At 37.0% G+C, this 14,230-nt stretch overlaps 1 protein-coding gene across 1 annotated transcript; it reads right to left on the bottom strand.

Annotated features, from left to right (window-relative positions):
- Positions 1-11,344: 11,344 nt before the first annotated feature.
- Positions 11,345-13,465, bottom strand: LOC122009678 (protein PMR5-like). Its single transcript, XM_042565937.1, has 5 exons — positions 13,087-13,465; positions 12,834-13,005; positions 12,579-12,757; positions 12,338-12,496; positions 11,345-11,858 (listed from the first exon to the last, which is right to left on the bottom strand). Exons 1-5 carry the CDS (start codon positions 13,389-13,391, stop codon positions 11,537-11,539), a joined length of 1,137 nt encoding a protein of 378 aa, XP_042421871.1. The 5' UTR covers positions 13,392-13,465; the 3' UTR covers positions 11,345-11,536.
- Between the last annotated feature and the right edge of the window lie 765 nt (positions 13,466-14,230).

Below are 14,230 nucleotides of genomic sequence, written 5' to 3'. Positions count from 1 at the left end.
CTAAAAAATTGAGAAGACAAATTCTAATAAGATTTTAGAGAGGGGAAGTATTTTATTTATCGAGGAGCCATCGAAAAATATAGATTTGACGACCGCGGTTGAATCGCAACAGCGTCTTCACCGCAAAAATTTTTTGAGTTAGAGTACTTTCGCACTGAGGTTCAAAGTGAACCTTGGCAAAAGTGAGAATTGGTGGGGCAAAGGTTGGGGGCGCCTGCTGCCCCTTATTTATAGGGAACTCCGGGCGCCCCGGAGGGGAATACCAGGGGCGCCCGCCCCTGGTTTTTGACTTTTTTTTTTTTTTTTGAAATTTGGTTTGAAGTTAAGTTTTAAGTTTGAATAAAATTTTAAAATTAAGTTTAAAATTTGAAATTAATTTTTAAGTTTAAAATTAAAATTTTGAAAATAATTTTTAAGTTTAAAATTAAAATTTTGAAAATAATTTTTAAGTTTAAAATTAAAATTTTGAAAATAATTTTTAAGTTTAAGGTTAAAATTTTGAAAATTAATTTTTTTTTTTAAATTAAAATTTTGGAAATAATTTTTAAGTTTAAAATTAAAATTTTAAAATTAATTTTTAAGTTTAAAATTAAAATTTTGAAATTAATTTTTAAGTTTAAAATTTAAATTTTGAAATTAATTTTTAAAATTAAAATTTTGAAAATAATTTTTAAGTTTAAAATTAAAATTTTGAAATTAATTTTTAAGTTTAAAATAAAATTTTGAAAATAATTTTTAAAATTAAAATTTTGAAAATAATTTTTAAGTTTAAAATTAAAATTTTGAAAATAATTTTTAAGTTTAAAATTAAAATTTCGAAATTAATTTTTTAAAATTAAAATTTTGAAAATAATTTTTAAGTTTAAATTTAAAATTTTGAAATTAATTTTTAAAATTAAGATTTTGAAATTAATTTTTAAGTTTAAATTTAAAATTTTGAAATTAATTTTTAAGTTAAAATTAAAATTTTGAAATTAATTTAAGTTTAAAATTAAAATTTTGAAATTAATTTTTTAAGTTTTAAAAAATTTGAAATTAAATTTTCAGTTTTAAAATTAAAATTTTAAAATTAATTTTTAAGCCTTATTCATCTCACCCGATCTATATTATCAATCAGGGAATCCTATGATTTTGTGAGATGAAATTGATTTGATTACAGAGTTTTGGTTTAACTTGTGTTAGATTCAGACTTAGCTTTGGTTTCCACAAATAGGCATTCTTCGGATAAACTTCTAAGCTTGGTGAGTCACAAGGACATCATTAGAAGTAACTAACCTTTCGAGGTTTTCCGAATAGTCCTATCCACGGAACTTAGTACTAAATCTTGGTCTAACTGGTTAGGATTCGTTTAAGGGTAGCTTCGGTCAGTTCCACTTGGCCAAATGCACCAGATCGAAACCATATCTTTCTAGACATGCGATGCCCAAGTTTCCCTAACGTACTATCATCCAAAAATTTCACCAATACCATGATTCAAGTTAAACTTGGTCTCTTTTTAACTAATCCTAATTACCCTGCCGGGTTGGTAAATTTTGGGTTACCCTATCGGGTAAGTTAGTTTTGGAGGTGCCAGCTATTCTGGAGCCTCCCCCTGAATTATTGACTTTTAATAAATTTTGATTTTAGGCTTGTGTCGATTCTTTTTATAGTTATGATTAACTTGTTGATAATTTTGTTGATTTTCAAACTGTTTAGATTTTGAATTTGATTTAGGTTTGTATTTTGGATTTTGGTTTGGTTTATTCGATTTTATATAATGTATTTTTTCTTTAGTTATATAATATTGATTAAGTCCTATTTGCGTGGTTAGACACGCTTTCGGAACCCAAGCTAAATTGGTTGATTTGTATTGGGTTATTAATGAGTTGAAAGTTTTATTTGAATTCGACTTATATCCTAGTCCGGTTTTATTATAACATGCTTTTTGATTATTTAGGATTAAGTCTAGATTTTTTGATCTTGTTGTAAATTTTTCTAGCATTTCTTTTAAATTTTTAACATCATTTTTTAACGATAGATTTTCCTCTTCAAGTGTTAGATCTTGAGTTGGATTCGAATTTTTTAATTGTTCCTTGAGGTTTTGATTTTCCTCAAGAAGTGATTTATTTTCATTTTCAACTTTAGTTAATTTACTATTTAAACAGGAGATGATTCTAAAATTTTTTTTGTTTAAATTAAAGTATACCTCATTCGAGCCTTCGGAAATGAGTACGGACTCGTGGCTTGTTTCGAGTTCAGACCCGTCTTCATCTTCCGACTCGTCTTCTGTTTCGGCTTCGCGGGCCATCAGTGCGAGGTGGCTCTGATGTTTCTGTTCTTCTTCCTCTGATTCGTCCGAGGAGTCGTCCCACGTTGCTTTGAGTGCTTTCTTTTTTGTTGGCTTTGGTTTGTCGAACTTTAGTTTTGGACATTCGTTCTTGTAATGTCCCTTTTTGTTGCAGCCATAGCAAGTCACGTTCTTTTGTTCTGAGGGAGAGCTGATCTTTTGAAGATCCTTTTTGCTGAAGCTCCTCTTTCTCCTGGTGAACATTTTTCTTACCAAGTTCACCAGGTGTTCTTCGTCTTCAGAATCTTGATCGGAGTCTTCTTCAAGTTCAGACTTGCTTTTCTTTTCTTTGGAGGAACCTGCAAATAGTGCTATACCTTTCTCGGCTCCAGCATTAGTTTGTTCGTGTAATTCTAATTCACAAAACAGCTCGTCTAATTTTAAGTTAGAAAGATTCTTAGAAATTTTGTAGGCATCCACTATTGATGCCCACAAACTATTACGTGGAAAAGCATTTAAAGCGTACCTTATTAAGTCTCTGTTCTCCATTTGGTGGCCTATTGCATGAAGCCCGTTGAGGATGTCCTTGATCCTTGCGTGTAGTTGATTCGCTGTTTCTCCTTCCTGCATTTTTATATTAAAAATTTTATTTAGAAGCAGGTCTCGTTTTGTTACCTTAGCGTCGCTCGTTCCCTCGTGCAGTTCGATCAGCTTGTCCCATAGCTCTTTAGCGTTTTTGTGTGGACCGACTCTGTTCAGTTCTTCTCTTGTTAATCCGCACTGTAGAGTGTTGATCGCTTTATTTTCGGTTGATGCTTTTTCTTGAGATCTGCTGTCCAGTCTTCAGGATCCACTAGATTCCCGGCGTTGTCCACTGGAATTTTGTAAGGTTTCGTAATGCTCATCCACTGGTCGAAGTCTGTTTTGAGGTAGACCTCCATGCGCTTCTTCCAGTAAGGGAAGTCGTCCCCGTTGAAGAGTGGAGGTCGCACTGTGCTGAATCCTTCTTGTTGGGACATTCTGTGCACATGTAAATAACCAAAAAAAAAATCCCAAGACTTGGCCTTGGATTAGTAGTGCGGGAAGAGAAAAATAGAAAGAAAATCTAGATTCGTGTTGCACTAATTTAAATTGATTAGTGAAATATTAAGTTAACGAAACACCAATTTTAAAATTAATTATTAAAAAAAACAAAAACAATTCACCCCCTGTCTGATTGGTGGTTGCACCAAATCAGAGCGGTACCTGCTCTGATACCACTTGTAGGACCGTTAGATTCGATAGAGGGGGGGTGAATATCGATTCGAAAAAGACGAGTATAAACGCAGCGGAAAAATAAAGTAGACACAGATGTTTTTACTTCGTTCGGAGCCTGTGACGACTCCTACTCGAAGGCCCGTGGTCCTTGACCACTTTCGTTGGGCAATCACTAACAAGTCGAAATAAGATTACAGAATAAGTACAGGAAATGCTAGTAATAATAAAGCAATACCGACAAAGAAAAATTAAATAAACACCGGAGGAGCACTTTTGTCGGAGCGTTGTTGACGTCGCACTTGAACGTCGAGCAGCAAGACCAGCAGTAGAAGAGTTCTCAGTAAAAATTGATTTCTGAAGCTCCTGCCTGGGGCTTCTTTTATATGCTGTTCCGGGCGCCTGGATCCCTTCCGGGCGCCTGGAGTGTGACGTAACTGCTCAAACCAAGATGCTCCACGTGGCGACGACTTGGCTGGATAAAATTTGCTTTCCGGGCGCCCGGATCCCCTCCGGGCGCCCGGACCATCTTGTTCCAGAAAGACTCTTTTTTCCTGCAAAACAAAGTTAGTCCGAGGTAAATATACATCCTGCAAAACAAATTGTTAGCACAGTTAAAGTTCAACAGATGGATAAAGAGAGTATGACTTAGATTCCGTCTTTCCGAGACCGGAATCTAGTCACGATCTCGACTTAGACATCTGAAATGGATCTAAGCCGGATCGACGCCTAATGTCCCCTTCCCGGGAACGCGTCCTCACAGTCACTCCCCTCCAGTGACTTACCTCACTTACCTGCCAGACGTCCGGTCAGCCCGTCGACTCGTCTGGACTTCTCGCCAAGCGTCCTGTCAGCCCGTCGACCCGCTTGGACTTCTCGCCAGCTATCCGGTCAGCCCGTCGACCTAGCTGGACTCTCGCGTCCGGTCAGCCCGTCGACCCGCTTGGACTTCTCGCCAGCTATCCGGTCAGCCCGTCGACCTAGCTGGACTTCTCGCCAAGCGTCCGGTCAGCCCGTCGACCCGCTTGGACTTCTCGCCAGCTATCCGGTCAGCCCGTCGACCTAGCTGGACTTCTCCTGCACACTCGATCAAAGTGTCAGACAACAACAAGACTAACTTAACCTATTTGTCATTCATCAAAACCTATGTTAAATCGTTAGTGCTAGCCGCACCAACAGCAAGAACATACATACTCTTAAACTGTGATGAGGTCAAATCATACATAAAGTAAGTTAACTTCTCTAATCAAGCTTTTATTTCATTGTACTTATTTGCTTGATATCCTAATTTTCTTATAATTACCTTCTTTCAAAGCTTATATGAACAACAATTATATCTACAAAGTCCATCAATGAATGCAAGTGGGGTTGCTAAAAAGCTAGAGACTAAATTTGCATTATGGTTTCAAATATATGTAAGTTAGAGAATTTTTCATAATGCTTTATTAAATTAAGTTCATTCCTAATTTTTCTTATAATTATTTTAATAGGTGAAAGACCGCAGAATATCAAATGTGCAAGATGATAGAATATTGAATTTTACATCTGGACCCCTTCGCAAAATAATGGTCTATTCGAGTTACTATGTTAACGGTCTCAAATTCCATGTGACACCACGAGATTCACAGAGATTAACTTTTAATTCTGGTGTTTGCGTTAAAGGATCTATCGACATCAATAACACTGAGTTTGATTACTATGGTAGACTTGAGGAAAATATAGAGGTTGAATATCCTACATTACCGATAAAAAGGTGTGTGTTGTTCAAATGTTAATGGTATGATCTGACCCTAAGAACATGTATTAGAATACATCTAAATTATAATTTAGTTGAGGATAATGCAAACAGAAGGTTCAATAAGTTTGAACCTTCCATTTTTGCAATACAAGCGAGTCAAGTTTTTTATCTTAAATATCCTACGAAGAGAAGAAGAGCTAGTGAATGACTGTCTGTTTGTCGAATGAAGTCTCGTTCGACCATAGAAATGTCGAACACCATTATTGCTCAAAACCATGATGCATTTCAGAATGATGAAGTAGAGAGACATTCAGTTGATTCACAACTCCAATTTACATCACAATTACTTATAGATGGTAATGTCACTGACGAGGAGATAGATGATGGAGAGATATCCAGTAGTGAGGATTTTACTGAACTAACAGAGTCTAGTGACGATGAGTTACAAACTGTTATTGTTGAGTAGAAATGCTTCCAGAGTCCAGAATTGATTAAATTTTAGCATTATTGTTCATCTAGTAAGTTATGCTTTAATAATGTTTTGTTGCTTATTTATCATGTTATTAAATTTTATTATAATGTGCTGTAATATTTTTTTTTATAGATATCAGGTATCATGGCAGATCTTCCAGCACCACTCCGTGGATCCACCGTCCTTAGGGTTGTTGGAGAGTCGTAAGTATTTTTTTATTATTAGTAATTCAAGTTCTTTATTTATAACATATATCTTATGTCTTAATATTGTTTATATGTAGGTTTACTCCTGACGATCATCGAGTATCGACATATATTACACGGAAATTTAAGGAAAGAGTCTGCATATCTAGTACTACATGGAGACATATTGATGTTGAAACTAAGGATTTTTATTATCAAGAATTTGTGGTAAGTAAGGGGGCGTTTGGTTCTTTCCTAGAAATAGGAATCGGAATCAGAATCATAATATTGTGGAATGGGAATGAGTATGAGCATGGATATCACTTTTAAAAGCAATGTTTGGTTAGTTGAATATTTTCTACCGGAATAAATTAAAATTTCCTTTTTTACCCTTAAAGGAAAATAAGAGAAAAAATTTGATATGAGAGAAAGTTAAATGTGAGAGGAAAATATGATGAGAGAGAAAGTGTGATGAGAGAGAAAGTATGATGGGAAAGAATGAAGAGAGAGAAAGTACGATGAGAGAAAATGAGGAAAGAGAGTGTGATGGAAGAGAGCGTGATGATAGAAGATGAGAGAAAAAATATGATGAGAGAGGATGAAGAGAGAGAAAGTATAATGAGAAAAAATGGGGAGAGAGAGTGTGATGGGAAAGATTGAGGAAAGAGAAAGTATGATGAGAGAGAAAGTATGATAAGAGAGAAAGTGTGATGAGAGAGAAAGTGTGATGATAAAAAATAGGAAAGCGAATGTGATTGGAGAGATTGAGGAGAGAGAAGAAAAAAGGGAGAGAGTGTGATGGGAGAGATTGAGGAGAGAGAAAGTGTGATGAGATAGAAAGCATGATGAGAGAAAAAGTGTGATGAGATAGAAAGCATGATGAGAGAGAAAGTGTGATTAGAAGAAAGAGAAAAGAGAGTGTGATGTGAGAGATTGAGGAGAGAGAAAGTATGATAAGAGAGGAAGTATGATGAGAGAAAAAGTGTAATGAGAAAAAAAGAGGAAAGAAAATGTGACAAGAGAGATTAAGGAGAGAGAAAGTATGTGATAAAATGAGGAGAGAGAAAATATGATGAGAGAGAACAAGGAGAGAGAAAATGATATGAAAGAAAAATTAAATAAATATATTTTGATATTTGATATTAAGAGGGAAATTTTAGTTTTGGGTGAAGGGTATTTTTGAAATAAGGAAATATTTTGATTGTTGAAAATAGAGTAATGACTCATTGAAGGGGGGAGACATGGGAATGAGTCATTACCCAATTATAAGGATTCATTCCCTTATTTGTATTTCCATTCCTATAATCCAAACATCAACAATGACAATCAATGATTGTTATTCTCATTCCCCACTCTTATTCCCCTAAACCAAACACCCTCTAAATTGAATATGTATAATATATTTATCCTTTAATATACTAAAATTTTAATTTTTAATTGCAGAAAAAATATACGTGGTAGGATGGGCACGAGGTAGAATTTGCAGCAACTTGGAATATTTATTGTGCCAAGTTGTACAAAGACCTATTATACTATGTGAGAAAGGATGACATACGACCAACTTATGTATCCGACGAGATTTGGGGTGCATGGACGACCACTTGGTCTGCAGAAAGATGGCAGAGAAAAGCTCTAAAAGCTCGAGCGAATAGGAATACAGAGCCAGGTGGCCCGAGTACCGGATTTGCTCAGCATACATCAGGATCTCGATCCATTGTTGAGCACGCTATGGATCTGGTGATTTTAATTTAAAGTTATATAAATCAAATTTTTATTTATTAATAAACTTGTATAATTTTAGCCAAACTTATCTGTGTATGCAGGAGCATTCTTTAGAAAGACAACCTACTTGCCTGGAGATATTTCTCAAGACTCACCAGAGAAAGGATGACACATATGTTGATCTTTGATCCAAGAACATTGGGGTTAACTTGCAATTTATATTTATTCTTTAATAATGATTAATTAGCTTTAATAATTATGTATAAGATATAAATTGTATATTTTTTCTACACAAGAGGAAATGACAAGTAGGGTTGCTCAGGCATCTCAACCACCGGTAGAGGAAGGGGAGTCACAGGATCTTTCCACCCAGCAAATAAATGAAATTTATTATGGTGTTGTGGGTGGAATGACAAAAACTCCTCCCTCTATGGCCTTGGCTCCTAGACCAAGGTGATATTTGATCGCTTGAGGACTCCTAGGGGTCGTGCGAGTTCCTCTTCTTCTTCTTCTTCTTCTGAGGTGGAGTCATTAAGAAAAGAAAACTAAAAATTGAAGACTCAAATAACTACGATGGATCAGAGGTGAGAGGAGAGGTGGGCTGCTCAGGAGCAGACATTGGCCCAGATGAAAGCAATGATTACTAGATGGGACCCATCACAGCAACCCCATTCATAGCAGCCCCAGTCAGAGGAGACCTAAGACCCATCAGACCTTACTAATGATTAGATTTTTTTTTGAGATATGTTCAACTATAACTTGATTTTTTTTAGAGTTTAATAGAAATTAATTAAGTCAAATATATTTATTCTATTAGAATATTATTAGATGTTTATCTTAAGGTGTTTTACAATTTTCAGGAGTTCATATTGATACATTCACCATCACCACTATTATTGGATATCCAAAATATAATCCAGGTATTTTTTTTACACGTAAAATTAGTTATATATTACAATGTTTGAGTTATATTACATTTGCATCGATTCATTCTAATCATAATCTCTTGTATTTGACTTTTATAGAATTATATTTGGATATATGTATAGGTAATATATCATGATAAGTATTTTGGATATTTTGTATTTACCATTCACTTATTTACTTTACTTATGATTGTGAGCACTTGACACTTGGATTGTATTGTATTTTGGAGATTTTGTATTTGTCGTTCACTTATGTTTCTGTATTGTATTGTATGTTGTATTTTGGAGTTTTTGGATTGTTTTATATTGTGATCTTGTTGTATATTGTGAGTATATTGTGTGGATTGTGATATATGTATGAATTGTGTTTGTGATGTCATCGCTTGTGATGACTTGTATTTATATTAAAATTGTATATGGGAAATGAGTAAAATCAGAGCAGGTTTTTTATTTTTTTTTTTCAATTTTTTACTGACGGAATTGTGGTTTCCGTCGGTAAAGTATCGGTAGTACAATAAATTTTACGATATATTCCCGACGGAATCTGTAATTCCGTCAGGAATTCCCGATAGAATTACAGATTCCGTCGAGAATATTCCGACTGAATAAATTTCAATCGGAAATTTTCGTTAGCTACCGTTTATTTTTTTATCGACGGGACAAGTTTTCAGTCGTTAAATTTATTGACGGAAAATGTAAATTCGTTGGTAATTACCGACGGATTTACATTTCTGTCAGTAAATTGCATTGCTGACCAAATGACTCTCGATGCCATATATTCCATCGGTAATCTCAAATACTGACGGAATACCGACGGAATATTCGGTCATTATTAATAATTATTTTTGAAGTGCTTGCCCACTTTCGGCGGCCTCTGGTCATTCACTCCGACCCAAATTATAACCTGGTGGAGACGGTGAACCAAGAAGGGATCACAACTAATTGCAATGAGATCACAATTATGATCTGGCTATAATTAGGAGTGGACCATCGATAACCGACCGAGTTTAAGGGATGTCTAACCTATCACAAATTCGATCGGTTATACGTTCGGCTAGAGTAAGGGGACTTAACTTCCTACTCAGTACAAGTCTTTTAACATATGATCGGCCGACCCCACAGGTTTTCTCATAGTCCTCCTTTATATAGTCGACTGATGATAATTTCGGTGAGATTTACACAACTTAGCATGCCCGCCGCTTATGCATACATAAAAGCAGTTCTCCTTATAAACTCGGACGGATTTCCAAATCTCAAGTACTCACTCCAAGGACAGATCTTTGATCATATGGACAATCGATTTAAAATACTAATTGAATCTCCTGAGACTCTCAGTTCCCCATTTCTCAAAGACAAGTACCCCGATATATAATCGGTCGGGCAAAGAACCGACCGAACCTAGGGGACTCAGCTTCATATTACTTCACATATTACTTCAAGGGCAAATTCCTAGCACCACCTAGTGCATAACCGAGCGATTTAAGGGAAGGACGACTATACAATCAGTAGTTTATAGATCCGGTCGAGATACACTCTTCGAAGGAAGTTACAACATGGTCAGAGAATCACAATAACCTATCAGTGCAAATTCCCAGCATCACCTAGTGCATAACCGAGCGGTTTAAGGGAAGGACGACTATAAAGTCGGTCGGTTTATAGGTCCGGCCGAGATACACTCTTCGAAGGAAGTTACAATATGATTAGAGAATCACAATAACCTATCAGGGTAAGAACTCAGAGAATATTTCTCTATTTTAATATAAGCATTCGATGGAACCTTCTTTAAAAGTGACTTAACACTATCGACATATTATGACAGCTAGCATATTCCTTCAAATGGCTTATTAATGACGTAAGTTACAAAAGACAAAATAAATGCACATATGGGTAATGGAAGATTTCTCGGACAGTTACTATACATCGCCTAGGCTGTATGTCTTTATTCGACAACGTCTGACATTCTCTGCTAACTCATGATTGCAGAGGTTATAAGAGATGATATATAAAGGGAGTTCTCTCTGTTGGCAAGGTACACGTTTTACGATAATCTTACTTATGTGTACGTATTCTACTATTCTTCTCTCCATTTGCCTGCTCGGATATCGTACTAACTTGATTGTCGGAGGACCTTTGCCAAAGACCTCTTCCCTAATTTTTGGACACTGACGTTCTGTCTGTGTCATTTTTCTCGCTAGCTGCATCTTCCACTCGACTTCTTGTGTTTCTAAGCTCCTGTACACTTAGATACAAGGGTTAAAAACTAACAGGACCTAACCTAATTTGGTTGATCACATCAAAACTACCTTGAGGTACCAACATATTCTACTATTCTTCTCTCCATTTTTTGCTTGGATATCATATTAACTTAAGCATCGAAGGATCTTTGTCAGGAATCTTTTTCTTGATTTTTGGATACTGATATTCTATTTGCTCTTTTGTGTGTGTAGAGAAAAAATGGAAGCTCCTTTTTCACTCCAGTTGACGCTCCCTTTTTCTTTAATTTAGTGCAACCATTTATTCAGCGTATCATTTCTCCAGGTTCCAGATAGGATCCGGACTGATTACAGGAAAAAAAAAACAGATTAAAATAGTTAAATGTGTAAAGAAATAGTTAAATGTATGAACTTTTCCCTTGAATTCTAAAATGAACCACACTAAAGCCCAAAACCCAGTTAAACTTGTTGCACTTGGTACATGAACAGAAGCTCATCGTTTCTTTCTTATTATTCATTCTTTTAGAGTCAAATCACATACGAATACGATCATAGTTGACCCATTAGCTCGAGCAAAGCCTTTCTTTGAAAGAAACGCATGATTTTATTTAATTTGCAATTCTTTCTCGATAAAATCCACATTTGATGGGATCCATGGGAACTTGTATAATCCTTGCCTAATCAATCATATTAACAATTACCCAAAGCAATTGAAAACATAATTCAATAACAATAAACAATAGCTCAGTGTTTTCATGAACTAGAAGAAGAGAGCAGTGTAGAACAGTTGGTTCCACGTATCAGGTAGGCCCGGAAGGCACCAATGGCTGCAGTCAGCGGATCGGTCCGGGTTTGCTCGTTGTTCGGGGTTTAGGTCACCGCTGTAAATCGAAGGGTGGCAGTCCTTGCGGAGCTGCGATAAGGTGGTGATGTCGAGCAAGTAGGTTGGGCTTCTCATCGCCTTGATCACACCCTTCAGGATCGGCATTTGGTCTGGGTACGAACCTAGATAGATCGACCCACTGATCGGAGCTATCTCGCCGAAGCAATTCTTGGTCGTGCTACTGTTCCATTCCATTGGGCTGAACACAAATTAGCCAAATATGAATTAAAAAAATTATTTACAATCGTTCAACACAATAATTTAGATTTAAAAGCAAATGAATTAAAAATAGTTATAACATAAATCTCTCTCATAATCTAGATGCATTTTGTGAAATTAGATAAGTTGTTTGGTAAATTATTATAGTGTTTTATTATTATAAAAAATCATTTTGTCTGTTTGTCTTTTTCAATAAAAACAAAAAACATAATAATTTATTTATTCAATTAAAATTTTAATTAAATCCGAATAATAAAATATTAGACGGGCCAAAACAAGGCAAGCCCGTGACTGTCGCCAATCTCACCGCACCGCACCGCAGCACGCAACCACCACTCCCGCCGCCGACCTACCGCCGCCGCCGTCGCCTCCTCTTCTCTCACCGACCGCTCTTCCGGTGCAGAGATCAATGGCCAAAACCAAACAGGCGAAGAAACAGAGTGAAAAAGAGAGTCTTACTTGTAATGCGTAGGCGAAATGGCCTGGAAGAACACCTTCGTCTTGCTCGTATCCAGGTTAATATCTACCCAATTCGCCCACGTATTCATCGCTTTCTGGAACGCCACCAATCGATCCATGTCCATGTAGTAGCCGCCTCCATCGCCCATGTAATCCCACCTGAAAACAAACAATCACAATCAATTCCTCCATTGTTCACCGTTAATTTGAAGCTCGAAGCAAAGCACACGGCGAGCATCACCCTTGCATAGCTCCTCTGTGCGTCCACCAATGGCCGGAGTTAAAGCAGAGCACGTCCGCCGTCCTCCACGCGTTCCCGTTGCCGGAGATGTAGTTCAGCATCAGAATCCTCCTCCCCTCCACCACGCCGACGTCGACGAGGTAGGGCGCTCGGTAGAAGGAGATCGACACTCCGTAATCCTACCGCGAAATAGAAAGATGGCTTCGTTTTTCAGCAGGTCGTGTTTGTTTTGACGCGGTGATGGAGGAATTTTACCAGGAATTTGTAGGCGGAGAGCGGATCTCCTCTGATGAACTGCGTCGGCGACAGCGGCGAGGCGGCGCCGAGCATGCAGATCAACGACTGCCACTGGTTCCGCCCCAGCGAGTCGCCGACGAACATCACCGTCTTCCCCCTCATTCTCCTCAGGAAATCCAGACCATCGAACCTAAACAAATTACTCAAATTATTGGGCGATCACGAACTGATTGGAACCGAGGCGGACAACGTCACTGAGATAGGAATGGACCTCGGGAGCTCGCATCCGGCCGGCCTCCACCGGTACCGGAGGTAGTCGGAGTCCGGACGGCCGTACAACTGGCAGTTGAACTGGGAATCGATGACGGGGCAGTTGAGGGACTGGTACAGCGGGTACGTGTCGTCCCTCACCCAGCTCCCGGTGAAGATGTCGCACGCTACTCGGTCGGCACCACCGCCGAAGCGGCGCTGGGTGGCGTCTCTGCGCCGGCGGAGGCCGATGACCACTCCGGAAGCTCCAGCTAAGGCTTGAACCAGAAGAAAACAGAGGAGCAGGAGGCTAGAAACGGACTCCATGAAGAAGGAAAGAGAGAGAAAGGAAGAGAGAAGGAAGGAGACAAAGCTTCAGTTCTTGTCCATGTACGAATACCTATCCTCATCCACACACTTTATAAAAAGGCAACAAGACTGCAGAATATATATATATATATATATATATATATATATATATATATATATATATATTTTAAAAAAAACAAATATGATTGAAGCTTTTGAGAGCATTAAAATAAAAATAAAAATAAAAATAATAAATGAACTTTTTGAGAGAGCATAAAGATGAATAATAAGTGCAGTTTATTGAAGCTTTCATGAGTGGAAAGGAAAGAATAATTGAGTAGGCTTCCTTTTCTTGTAAGCAGCCACATAATCTTCCCTTTCTGCTTGTGCTTTTCTCCATGCCTTTTTTTCATTGAATGAGATTCTTTTGAAGTGTATAGGGATTAGTGAAAACGCATAAAGTGATTGGAAATATGTTTTTTTATAATAATTGTAGGCGAATGGTGTATAGGGGCTAGATATGGTATTCGATTTTAATCCCCAATTGGATGTCTCGCGTGTCCGAAAGTGATTTGAATATCTGGTTGTCTGTGAGAGAGTGGACAGATAGGCATTGTAGGATCTTTTACATGTAAAATGGGAGTGAATTATGTGTTTTTAAAAATACATCTTTTAAAAAAATAGTAGCTCGCAACGAACAGATTGGAGATAACTGACAAATAAGAACATAAATGATTTTATTTAGTTTATAGATTTCGACGACTTCTATTTTAAATTCAGATTTTCCGAATCTATCAATAATTCATTAAATTTTCTTTCGGAATCATTATAAAAGTGATAAAATACAAAGAAATAAA

This window comes from Zingiber officinale, chromosome 8A (genome assembly GCF_018446385.1).
Source record: "Zingiber officinale cultivar Zhangliang chromosome 8A, Zo_v1.1, whole genome shotgun sequence".
Classification (NCBI taxonomy): Eukaryota; Viridiplantae; Streptophyta; class Magnoliopsida; order Zingiberales; family Zingiberaceae; genus Zingiber; species Zingiber officinale.
This window is presented reverse-complemented; position numbering and strand designations above follow the sequence as displayed.